Source organism: Cetorhinus maximus, chromosome 25, assembly GCF_964194155.1.
Source record: "Cetorhinus maximus chromosome 25, sCetMax3.hap1.1, whole genome shotgun sequence".
Classification (NCBI taxonomy): Eukaryota; Metazoa; Chordata; class Chondrichthyes; order Lamniformes; family Cetorhinidae; genus Cetorhinus; species Cetorhinus maximus.
Genome location: NC_135903.1, coordinates 26703122 through 26716047, shown reverse-complemented (window position 1 = coordinate 26716047; position 12926 = coordinate 26703122). Strand labels below are relative to the sequence as shown.

Genomic DNA, 12926 nt, shown 5'->3' with positions numbered 1-12926 from the left:
ATTGTAATGATTTTGATTCTCCTGTGCAAACATTCTTCAGCATGCATGGCCAATGAGAACTCTATCAGCAGCACAAGTTTCATAATTATTTGGACCACCTAGCCGGTGTGCCATTTACACCTCCCCCCACACCAAACCCCTTTAAACCCCCTGGCGCCATGCGGAATGCCATGTGTGCATCATACCGCCTTACACATTTGGCCAACACACAAGACGATCCCTTAATGGAGCCTTCACATAACCGTCCATGTATGCCCATCTCCAGAATGGTGACCCACTCACCCTTGCAGATCTGAGAAGGTCGTTGAGGGATTTCTGGTACTGAAGCTCGCTGGATGACCCAAAGTTGCTCACCTCTGCTGCAACCTCTGTCCAGGCTGGGAGGTCTCCTCTTCCTGTCAGCAGGAATGAGTACCTCCTGCTGTTCACTTACAGCCTGGAGGAGGGCTCACAGGAAGTCATTGCCAAACCTTGAGGCTATCCTTGACCTTATGCTCTCCCCATCACCTGGCTCCCTTCTCTCTCAACTATCTGTGGAGAGACACAGAACATTAACAGCCTGCTGTTAAACATCTCTCTAAACAGTCGATATTTATCAAGGTGATGGGTCAGCTGCATTCCAATGCTATTTCTTCCCTGGCAAACATCCTGAAAGCTTCCCATCAGTAATAACAGTCATACAGATCTAAAAATGTTCACTCAGCTCTTCCTATGGTTGAAATGAAATCTCTCCAATGATTCTCTTAAAACGATGCTCACTGGCGCAGTCCAATGGTCCCTTTAAATGGGAGGTCATGACCTCCTTTCAGGCCAGACACCTCTATGCCCGGACGTCCCACTTTCGTTGGCCCATTGAGCTCACATCACACCACCCACAGAAGCTGTTGCCCAGCTCCCCACAGGGCAGCTGTTAACTGGCCACTACATGTATTATGCGCCATCTTCCAAAGGTGGGGACAAGAGTCAATGAGCCACCAACTTCTGGAACGAACCTCCGCCCATTTTCAAGGTACATAAAATTCAGTCCAATGATCAAAATGAACAAATAATAAGTCAAAGATTTTCTTTCTGAGACTTTCATATATTTCAGTAGCTAATACAGCATGTGCCTTTGGCCTTTGATTGACTTAATTTTATGTGTTTCGTACTTTCAACTCTCAGCTATCAGGCACAGTGATAGTGACAAAATCTGAGGGATTTACAAAATACAGTTAGATGTTAAAATCCCAATGTTAGGATACTAGTGGAATGAACTTCAATGAGACAAGCGGCCTTTTCTTCTCCCGGCCTTTGCTTATGAAATATTATGAATTACTGTGAAAATTCTAAGTGATGCACAGACTATGGTATTTTATTTAAGAGACTCATCATTAAATGAATCTGGCATTATTGCATTTCGAACAGCTGGTAGTCTTCCAGGGCTCACTTGGGCCAATAACCAGAAGAAATGGAGATGGGGACAAAAATGATCCCTATTCTGTGCTGTTAGCTGATCTCAGCCAGGGTGATCGTAGGGTGCTACAAGAGACAAGAGCATCCTTGAGTTAGGAAAGAATTAGTGCGAAGGATAGAAATAAAATCAGGCGGGTTTCTGACCCTTGATTACAATTCGGAAATCCCTGCTGGAAGTATGCATGGAGTCAGGTTTAGGCTGTTTTAACTCCCCCGCTGGTCAAAGGCTGCTGAATCATTGTCAAGGCTAACACATGAATAATGGTTACTAGGGTGACGTACAGCAGTACTTCCAGTGCCTACAGAATTGGACCTCAGCTCAGTGTTACTACTTTTTGGAGGAGAAAACTGGCAAGAAACAAAGGGAAAAGATGCAGCATTCAATGAAGCTTCAAGCCAAGTATGTGGTGATCATTAAAGATCAATCCTTTCCCTATGCAAGTATTAGGTTTTCACTGTAACCATTTAAGAACTAGAACTTCAACTGTGCCAGTAGAACTAAAGGGAATTCCAAATGTTGAATTATGTCAGAAAAAGAACATTCATGTGGATAGATTTGGAAAACACCAACATTCGTCTCAGGCATATTTCCATCTTCAATAGTAATGAGTTTTCCTGGTATGCTGACCCAGCACCACTCAAAACGTTGGCCATACATCTTATTCCTATTCTTGAAATCTAACTGTGCGCAAAATGGCTTCCACTTTTCCCTGCAGCAACTGCACTTTAAAGTATTTAATAATATGCGAAATGCTTAGCGATTTTAATGAAATGTTATGGAAATGCAAGTCTTCCCTTTCAGCTGAAAACACACAGTAGGTCAGTTTTCATCTGCTGTTTGTTTCCAGCTTTTTGTGTTTTACTTCAGATTTCCAGAATTTGCAGTATTTTGTTCTTTTTCTAACTGTTGCCGGAATTGAGTCAAACGAAAATCATTCCACTGAAATAAAAAACAAAATATATCAAAAGCATATAACAGGTTAGTTTGCACCTATGAAGAGAAAGGATAAGTTATGACATTATGACATTTCTTCATAAAACTTACCCCTAATGTTGACACAATGCTCTTCAGAGAACAAAGTTATTGTTAAATTATGCTGTGCTGGTAAATATTACTGGTGAAGAATTCAAAATGTTATTAAAGATTTCATGATAATCTGCTAGCAAACAAAGTTAGTGCTGTGTTTGGAGAGTGACCAATTGTTTCCTCCATCACTGCTTTATACCCTGCTGCAGCCTCTTGTGACTCCCATCCCAAATGCCAGTACCTTTTCTCTGCTTTTTTCACTGACCCCAGTTCACTTTGAGCCCCTATTGCTTTCCTCTCAATGTGACATGTTCTTGTCAGAAAATGGTGATCACAATGCCTTCCTCCATCTCCCAACATCCCAAAATTCTTCTATCTGCCTGTGCCCCTATAACCCCAACATATTTTCATTTCTACCATATCTGAATATTCTCATCCCAAATTCTACCAGATCTGCAGTACCCCTCCCATCTCCTGAGAATCTTGCAGGTCTCTGATGCTTCCATATTCTATGACCCTTGCTCTCAGGTCCCAAACCCTAAAACCCCATACCCAATATTTCCAGAATCAAAGGCCACTCTTGTAATGCTGCAAAAACCTGGAAAACACAGCTCATGATTGCTACATCTCAACATACTGTTCTCAGACTTTGGAACCTGTTCTCACTATTCCCAAACTTCATCTATTTCTATACCAATGCTTTGCACCTCACTTGGAGCACTCTGATAGTTCAAAATTTCCCAATGACTTCCAATCCCAGTGCTTCCTCACCCGATATCATTCCAATATCCTCTTGCACATGCTGCCAAATGCCAAAACCCTCCATCGGGCTAATTGAACATTCCATGTCTACCCTGCCACTTCTCCTAAAATCTCAGCCTTTCTAACAGATCCCATGCTAACTCCCCTAACATATGCTCCTTCGTTCCTAATATTCCACACCCAAGGTCCTCATAGCTCTCAATCTACTCCCCAAGTGCTTCCTCATCATAAAGCCACCTTCAGTATCCCCAAAATTCTACAACCATACCTTCTACTCCAAGACCCTGAATTTCCTCCCCTACCCATAAACCCCATGTTTCCAATGACCATAAACACCCTTGCCTCTTTTCATACACCTATAAATCATCTTCCAAAATTCTCGGAATCCCACTAAACCCTAAGACTCCTCTCCCCAGTGAATTGATACATGCAGATTTAAATACTTTCCTCCATTCTTGTTCCTTCATCTCTCCTTTAGTATCACAATAATGTTTCCCTTTAAGTCTTGCACTTCACCCTACCAATTTCATTCATACTCATCTTGAAACTCTGTAACCCTTTCTTCCTGTTTCATTCCCACCTTGTGCTGCTCATCGTTGAAACAAATCCTCAACAACTTGCCACCTCTTCCCCACTCACCATCTGAAAATTGCCAAATTTAAGCTAAAACATACCTGTGTTTGTAATTATACTTTTCATTATGCAAGATGTTGTCCCAGGTATCCAGGCCTTTGTGGTATCACAATTTTCCCTTCTCATTTCTGGAACACTGAGTTGCTTGAAAATAAACCTGCAGAATAATATGGGAGTGTTCCACAGTGAGGCTCCAGTTCTACATTGATCTAGATAATTAGCAGAGCTAAAATGTTGTACATTGTTCTTCACATTATTTAATTATTTAACAGCTTCCTCTTATTTAAAATTCCTGTAAGAATGAGAATGTAGAACTAAACCCTATGGACTAAAATACTCCCAGATTCGATGACTGTTTTGTGCACTGTTGCCTGATCTCAATCAGAATGCCATTTGGGGAACTGCAGTTGGCCTCAACAAAGCTGCACGTATATAAAACATACACAAAAAATGTTTATTTATGTTTGTTCACAATTTTCTACATCAATAATTTTCTGGTTTTCTTTTCTCCTGGAGGTGTTGACTGTTTGTTAGGATATGACCCACAGGCACTAGCTATCCTTTATTCTTTCCTGCCACCGTTATTCATGCGAACCTGTTGGGAGTATTTGCCTTGCAGTATTTGCGGGCTATTTTATCAGCCAGGTCATCGCAACTTGGCGACACCCTGTCCTCATCCAGTCTCCCACTTGCCAGCAGCACTCGTTGCAGGTGTCATGGAAAACGAACATGTATGTGAGAAAAAAGGGAAAATGCTGGAAAATCTGAAATAAAAACAGAAAATGCTGGAAAAAATCTCAGCAGGTCTGACAGCATCTGTGGAGAGAGAAAAACACAAAGTGATGTCAGGCCTGCTGAGTTTCTTTCCCCCCCAACCCCCCCAGCATTTTGTGCATGTATATGTTAGAAAGACCGCAATGAGTAGAGTCTGTGGGAATCGGTGACAACAGCGACTTCAGCGTCAATGGGTTGAAACTTCAAGCGGCTCAGGTTCATGCTTTGACTGTCAGCGCTTTTGTGGAAGGACGAGGTTTGTCCTCGTTGGTTTGCTGTCGGACACCGATTAAGAAGAAAAAAAAGTGAGCCAAGAAGTGTTTTTGAGTCATTGAGAGCCCGGCCTATGGTTGCGGAGTGAAGCAGGAAGGCGCCAGCAGCCTCTCATTCTCTGCCTGGGATTACACTGGTTCCCCCAGCTTGAATCCACATCGTTGCCACTCGGGTAGATGATGGAGCCGCTTTACATCCAGGGCGTGCGGGCGGCTGAGAGTTTGCAGCAAGGGCTGGGCGGCTGCGAGAGGTTCCTGCTGTGGATGAGCTGCGTCGGCGACCCCAGATCCTCCTTTTTCATTTATTTCCCCGTCACCTTCTTCCTCAGCAGGAAGATCGGGATTTCGGTTTTGTGGATTACCATCCTTGCCGAGTGGTTAAACTTAACCTGTAAATGGTAAGTTCCTGTTCCTCTCCCTCCTTGACCCAGTTTGTTTCCCATCGACATCTTTCCCTCTTCTTCTCAAGCTGACAAGACACCCCCCTTTTGCCCTCGTCCCCCCCTCCCAAATCCTCCCCCTCCCACTCCCCACATCATCAGAAGTGGCTTTTTTTTATAGATAACATGCAAATATTTGGTGCTGTAACCTATTTGCCCCATCATTTTACCTAATGCGGACCCGGAACCAGCGGCAAGTTACTGACAGAACTCGCTGCAACTTTGTATCGAGATGTTCAGTCGCTGCCTTGGCCACTCGCTCCGCCGCTCCGCTGTGGGTGTTAAAGACGCCTTCGCCGTGTCAGATGATCAGAGAGTTCCGATGTCTGAGGTAATATTCCTCCCCCCAGCCGGCGGATTGATCACTCACCGCCTCATGGCTGGTTTTATTTTTGGAACTTCGCAAAATGGCTGCCGGGAGACGCTTTATTTCAAACTATGCAAAGCCTTGTCATACTTCGTGATGAAAGACACTATTATAAAGACATGCACAATGACCAAAATATGTATATATATATATGGGATTTTAAAACATTTTTTTTTGGATGTTATGCTGCAGGGCCAAGTAAGGGGAAAGGAACATAACAGATTAGAATCGTTCAGTGTTCTTCTGATTGCTAAATTTAAAGCCAAAAACCAACCTGTCGTCTGCGATTATAATTTTCAGTGTGCAAGGTGTCATCCCACTGTAGGGTTACCAACTCTGGCTGGTTGTCTTCCTGGAGGTTTCATCACATGACTTCCTTCTCCCTCTTATTGCCCTAACCCAATGTTACCAAGGTCAGAGGCTGGGAATCCTGCAATGAGTAACTTACCCTCTGACTCCCCAAACCACCATCTACAAAGCACAAGTCAGGAGTGTGATGGAATACTCCCCACTTGCCTGGATGAGTGTAGCTCCAAGAAGCTTGACATCATCCAGGACAAAGCAGCCCACTGGATTGGCACCATATCCACAAAAATTCACTCCCTCCACCACCGACGCACAGTAGCAGCAGTGTGTACCACCTGCAAGGTGCACTGCAGGAATTCACCAAGGCGCCTTTGACAGCACCTTCCAAACCCACGATCACTACCATCTAGAAGGACAAGAGCAGCAGATTAGGTGGGAATACCACCAACTGAAAGTTCCCCTCCAGGTCACTCACCATCCTGCTTTGGAAATATATCACCGTTCCCTCACTGTTGCTGGGTCAAAACCCTGGAACTCCCTTCCTCATAACAGCACTGTGGGTATTCTTAAACCACATGGACTGCAGCGGTTCAAGGAGGCAGCTCACCACCACCTTCTCAAGGGCAACTAGGGATAGGCAATAAATGCTGGCCCAGCCAGTGAAGCCCACATCCCATGAATGAATAAAACACAAACCTCCATTGGTTGTCCAACATGCCCATGCTGCCCTTCCCATGAAAATTGGAAAGCAAGCTTTGGCTCTTCATTACCCGACTGGATGATTTTTAACTGTCAGACAGACCTTTCTTTCCAATCAACAGCATTTTTATATCATATAAACAATGGCGTTGAAAGATTTTTCATAATGCCCCTGAGGTTTGACCTGAAGGTTAAATCTACAATTCGCAGAGACTCCAAGGCAATCCTTGGGTTGGCAACCTATAATTCCAGGTATTCAGGTCTTAATGATATTTCAATTTTTCAATTCTCATTTATGGAACACTACATTGCTTAAAAATAAACCTGCAGAATTACATGGGATGGTTTCTCACTTAGGTTTCAGTTTAACATTGATGATTGATTAATGGAGCTAAAAAAAAATCCTTCCCAGTGGACAGTTCCTTTACATTTCACATCTTACTTAGAGTTCCAAACATTCTCATAAGGATAACAGCAGTACAGTGGAGAGCTAAGCAGTATGGGCCAGGCAACTCCCAAGTTCGATTGCTGGTGTGTGACGTGGTGGCTGATCTCAACCAGAATAGCAGTGTGGGGGCTAATAGTTGGTCTCAACAATGCTGGATTAGGAAACAACAGAATAATGGCAAAAATTCCTTTTGATGATTGCTATCGAGTAAATCCTGCTGGCATGTGTTTGGAAACTTATAGGAACAGGCTATTCAGCCCCTGAGCCTGTTCTGCCATTCAATGAAATCTTGCTGATCTGCAATCTAAATCTTTATAACTAACTTTGCCATATATCCCTTAATACCTTGGATAGATTTTTGTTAACCAATCTCAGATTTACAACTAGCAATTGATTGAGCATCAATTGCCATTTGCAGAAGACAGTTCCAGACTTCTATCACCCTTTACGAGTAGAAATGTTTCCTAATTTCATTTCTGAAAAGTCTGGCTCTAATTTTTAGGCAATGCTCTCCCCTAGTCCTAGACTTCCCAACCAGCAGAAATAGTTTCAATGTCTATTCCCCTTAATATCTTAAAAACTTTGATCAAATTACCCCTTAACCATCTAAATTCCAGGAACTGTGCTCCTAGTTTATATAATCTCTCCTAATTTAACATTTGGAGTCAAGGGTATAATGCTGGAGTAATGCTAATTTCCAGCTGAATTAATCAAACTTTCCCAAGTTACAACTCATAAAATATATCAAGAAATATTTTTAAAACAAATGATAGAAAAGTTATACTTTAAAAAACTGCTCCATTGCGCTCCATCACATCAAATTTTGCATCTGCCTTTTTTTTACTCATTCACACAATGTACACTTTGCTGGCTGGGCCAGCATTTATTGCCCACCCCTAGTTGCCCTTGAGAAGGTGGTGGTGAGCTGCCTTCTTGAACCACTGCAGTCCATGTGGTATTGATGCACTCACCATGTTGTTAGGAAGGGAGTTGCTTTGTAACAGTTTGATACAACTGAGTGGCAGTTGGGAACAAGATGGGTTTTTACAACAATCTTTCCATAGTCATCATTAGACTTTTAATTACAGATTTTTATTGAATTCAAATTCCACCATCTACCATGGCGGGATTTGAGCCCAGTTCCCCAGAGCAGTACCCTGGGTCTCTGGATTACGAGTCCAGCAACAATACCACAACACCATCGCCTCCCCATTATACAGACAAGTTTGAACTGAATATTCGGGGGTGCTGGGTGTTAAGGAAACACATTTCACAACAGGACCAAATTGTGCTAGAATCATTGTTTGCGCTCAAAGTAGAAGCTCCATCCCATTGTATCAGGCAAACAGAATATGCATATGTTTTAGTAGCTTGCTTTGAACACTGTAAGAACATCTGGCTGACCAGAAAGATCTGTCAGAAATCACACTTTTTCAGATCAAATCTGACTATCTCTTACGTTTCTAATAGGTTGCTGTTTGGCGAGCGTCCGTTTTGGTGGATTCATGAATCGGGGGTCTATGGCGAGCAGCAGATGCCCAAGTTAAAGCAGTTTTATTCCTCCTGTGAAACTGGTCCAGGTTTGTTCAAATTGAGTGCTATGTGAATTCTATACACGGACGGGCTGTTTTTGTCTGTATTTTCTGTCAAATTGATCACTTAAATTGACATCTAAATTTCGAAATTTTATTTTCTTTCCTTCAATTTTTTTCAATACACCTCTCTCCTATTAAAGGCCTGTTTTAAATATATTTCATTAACCTTAACAAATCTGAACAGACTTGAATCTGCCAATTTCAAGTCGCATTTTTATTGATAATTAGCAATTGAAAATTGAAAATCAGCCATTCTCTTACACAGTTGGTTATGTATAAGAGGTTTGATTCTACAATTCATTTCCAGTGAATTACTATTCAGTTGGACACTATGAGCCGGATTTTAGCGGAGCCAGGCTGACTCCAGAGACCTTTAAAAATGGTAGGCAGGACCCAGATGCAGAAGTCCCACCCCAATTTCGACAGATCCCATTTTTGCAGGCAGGGGAAGGGGTCAGGGCTTGAGTCACACAAGTGGGAAACCAAAACTCAGCAGGGCCATTTGAAATCAGAGCTGAGTTCAATCAGACCCCATTTTTGTGTTCCAAGGGCCTTAACCTGCATTGTGGGAGTCATGAATTTATGGAATAGACGTAAACTCTCTTTAAGGGTGGATAAGATTTGTTTAAGTGTCATGATCTGAAGTTATTTAAATCCTCAGCCTTTTAAAAATGACAAAGAACAGGCTGAAGCTGGCAGAGTTAAAAAAAGCACTATTTGCTGGACTACTTTGACTGCCAGGCCATCTGATGTAGGATAGAAAAAAATATTACCACCTGCTCCTGCAATTTCAATGGAGTTAATTGTTGATATTTCCCAAGGGTTGTTATTTACAGCTGAGGTCATTATGAATGCTTGGCTGAGTTTCAAAAGCTACACAAGCACATCAACAGGGGGGGGTCTGAGTTCACATTACAATCAACAGTTTAAAGAGGCTATTAAAGGATTAGCTGTCTTTGATGTGGTTACTGAACAGAAGTTTTTTTGTTTTTATAATAGATTGAACATTTGAGGGGATTTAAAATTACCAAATGGCTTTCATGAGAGTATTTTTCAGTATCAAGTATGTATGAGCGGGGACTCTTAGATTGTTAGAAGTTTATTTTCTTTCATCTTCACGTGGTTTCTAAGGCCTGTCCATAGTGGATCCTGGGTGAGTAGCTAAGGAGATGAAATAGGAGTATGAGGGGATCTGGGGGTGTGTGAGGATCATGAGAGGTTGGTGGGGAGTGGGCATGGGGAGTGGGAGGGGTGGTGTGAAGAATGAGAGCTATAGGGTTTAACAGCTTCTAAAACAACTGGGACGAAGTCCCAGAGAACAGAGGTGGGCTTTCTAATCAGCCCGTCCTGGCTCTCACCCGCTTCTGCAGCCACCTATGATCTGCTTCTGGGGTCGGCGTAAAGAACAAAGAAAAGCTGCAGCATGGGAAGAACAGAGAAGATACATTTATAAGCATCTGCGCGTGTAATACAGTTTAAAAAGGACAAAAACGGAAGACAGGATTAGAGCAGAGATTGTGAATTGGAAATTTTACAGCTACAGTTTTTCCAGAGTCAAACAGAGGATTCAACAAAGTTTATTAAAGGAGTCAGATAAAGGACTCTCTGGGAAAACTGTGCCACGAAGACAGTCATGGATCTAGCTAAAGGGGTTCTGCAGGAGTGTACAGTTTGGGTGACAGCTGTCTCCAGAGTACTCGGATGGAGTGGAACTACCGTTGAAGGTGACTTGAGGACCAAATCCTGTTAAGATCCTTGTAGAGACTGCTAGTATTTAAAGAGAAATTTGAAATTCTTGTTACTTACTGAAAGAATGAAGCCACAAGATTCCACAGTTTAAAACAAATGAATTTTGCTATAGAAGAATCAAGCAAATAAACACTACGAAGTCAAAAATAAAAACAAAAAACTGCGGATGCTGGAAATCCAAAACAAAAACAGAATTACCTGGAAAAACTCAGCAGGTCTGGCAGCATCGGCGGAGAAGAAAAGAGTTGACGTTTCGAGTCCTCTGTTGAAGGGTCATGAGGACTCGAAACGTCAACTCTTTTCTTCTCCGCCGATGCTGCCAGACCTGCTGAGTTTTTCCAGGTAATTCTGTTTTTGTTTTTGACTACGAAGTCAACATTGTCTTAGGTGATTACTTATACTTTACATCGGAAAGCACAGTAAAATGAAACCATGTAGACTCTAGACCAAAATCCTCAACTGAACCCTCACTTCACTTTTCCCCTACGACTCCCCCCAGAAAGTCTTTGGTTACCTGTTTGGCTACGGGTTCTCGAAGGTTATCCACTTTCTTGGGACCAACTCCAAACGTTTCCACAGCTGCCTTGTAGGGTTTGGGAATTTTTAGTTCATGCCTGAACTTCACGCGCGATTCCCGCGCAGTGACTTAAACAGAAAATTAGAAACACCCCTGGTTTTTAATTGCACTATCCTCCTGTTCCACAGCCCTTAGCAAATTATTTCCCTTTGCCTTCTGAATTCGGGGTGAACACGGTTGCTTCCAGCACCAAGTCCGAAATCTTCTGGTTTCTCCAAGCTGAACTGCTTGCCTCTATGAGCAAAACACACAGATTAAACCCCCATTAAAGGGAAGTTCCCTGCAACCTATCTCCATGGCAATGTAGCATACCTGGGATGCCCCAAACAGAAATTTACATTAATGAGCTCTTAGCTTCAAAACCAAACCTTTGATTCTGAGATCCAAATGACTAATTTATATCTCTAATGGAGTTAACCACCCACCCTCCAGACTCACTGACTCCGTCAAGGAATTCACTTATTCACAAAGGTGCTGTTAGGTTCTTTAATCTGGTGCTATATGAATAATCAGGGGTCATTCGGCAACTTTGGTTTCATTGGCTCTTCATGCAAATAGCTCCAACATTGCTTCGTCTAGTGCTTCACCCTTTAATTAGCCTTCGGACTCACTTTCTCCCCGCCCCCCCGCACATCTGTGTCTGAGTCCCTATGCCCCATTTATTACCAAGTAGTACAGATCCTTAACTTCCACGCCTACGTAACTTGAGTTTCCACGTGTCCAATTGCATGCAATTATTGGCTATCACTTTGGATCTGAGCCTCTTTCCTCTTTTCTCTTCCCTTCCTTTTCTTCTTTCTCCTTAACCCTCCTACGTCCCTCTCTCCAGTTGTCATGCCTCCTTTCACTTCTCTCCTCCTGGGGACTTTGCCCTCTTAAATCCCACTCCAGCCCTTCAGCACTCCTCGACCTTCCTGCACTCCTACCAGCATCCTAGGCTTGACGCCCCGTGACATAAGCCTATACTTCCCTCTCATGCCACACTTGGCATCCTCCACGGGCCCATTGAGGCACTCATCACTACCTCCGTACAAGCAGCAACCTGAACTGCCCCATCCTGCTCTCGTGACCCTACTGCCCAGTGCACCCATTGGGGACTAATATTGCCAACCTCCTTCCTGTTGAGCTCACCACTTCTGGTGCTGATCCGCTGGATTCTGCCAGCAAACCAGCTTTCTGCTCACCTGTGCCATCCATGAGTTTACTGTGGATGTTTGCACCAACATCATGGCCTTGATGACATTCTGGCTGAGGGGTGATAACATGAAACTTCCCTGTCCAGCTATACCAACCACTGCTTACCTAGTCCAAACCGCTTACTTCCACCTCACTAACATAACCCAAATCTGCCCGCCTCAGCTCATTTGCCGCTGAAACGCTCGTCCAAGCCTTTGTTTCTTCTAGACCAGACTATTCCAATGCTCTCCTGGTCAGCCTCCAGTCTTCCACCCTACATAAACTTGAGCTCATCCAAAACTCTGTTACTTGTCTCTAACTCACACCAAGTTTTGTTCAACCATTATCCCTGTGCTCACTGATCTACATTGGCTCCCAGTCCGGCAATGCCTCAATTTTAAAATTCTCAGTCTTGTTTTCAAATCCCTCCATGGCCTTGCCTCCATCTAATTAGCTTCCAGTCCAAAAGCCTTTGAAATCTCTGCACTCCTCCAATTCTGATCTCTTGAGCATCCCCGATTTTAATCACTCCACCATTGGCATCCATGCCTTTGGCTTTCAAGGGCCTAAGCTCTGGAATTTTCTTCCTAAACTTCTTTGTCTATTTACCTCTTTTTCCTCCTTTAAGATGCTCCTTAAAACCTACCTG

The 12926-nt window shown here is 43.1% G+C and overlaps 1 protein-coding gene and 1 long non-coding RNA gene across 3 annotated transcripts in view; one reads left to right on the top strand and one right to left on the bottom strand.

Annotated features, from left to right (window-relative positions):
- Window positions 1-372: 372 nt before the first annotated feature.
- Window positions 373-4033, bottom strand: LOC144667982 (uncharacterized). The gene is made up of 3 exons (XR_013573405.1): window positions 3916-4033; window positions 2267-2392; window positions 373-531 (listed from the first exon to the last, which is right to left on the bottom strand). It is a non-coding gene; the product is annotated as an uncharacterized LOC144667982 (long non-coding RNA).
- An 842-nt stretch (window positions 4034-4875) lies between these two features.
- The window catches only part of g6pc3 (glucose-6-phosphatase catalytic subunit 3), a 23888-nt gene continuing 15837 nt past the window's right edge, over window positions 4876-12926 (top strand). The window contains exons 1-2 of one of the 2 annotated variants that reach the window (XM_078529660.1): window positions 4876-5318; window positions 8651-8760. In XM_078529660.1, the coding sequence (XP_078385786.1) occupies window positions 5098-5318; window positions 8651-8760 (331 nt within the window). In that variant the 5' untranslated portion in view covers window positions 4876-5097. Of the gene's footprint in view, window positions 5319-5584; window positions 5692-8650; window positions 8761-12926 lie in introns of those variants that run through there. The other variant, XM_078529661.1, reaches the window with a different exon arrangement.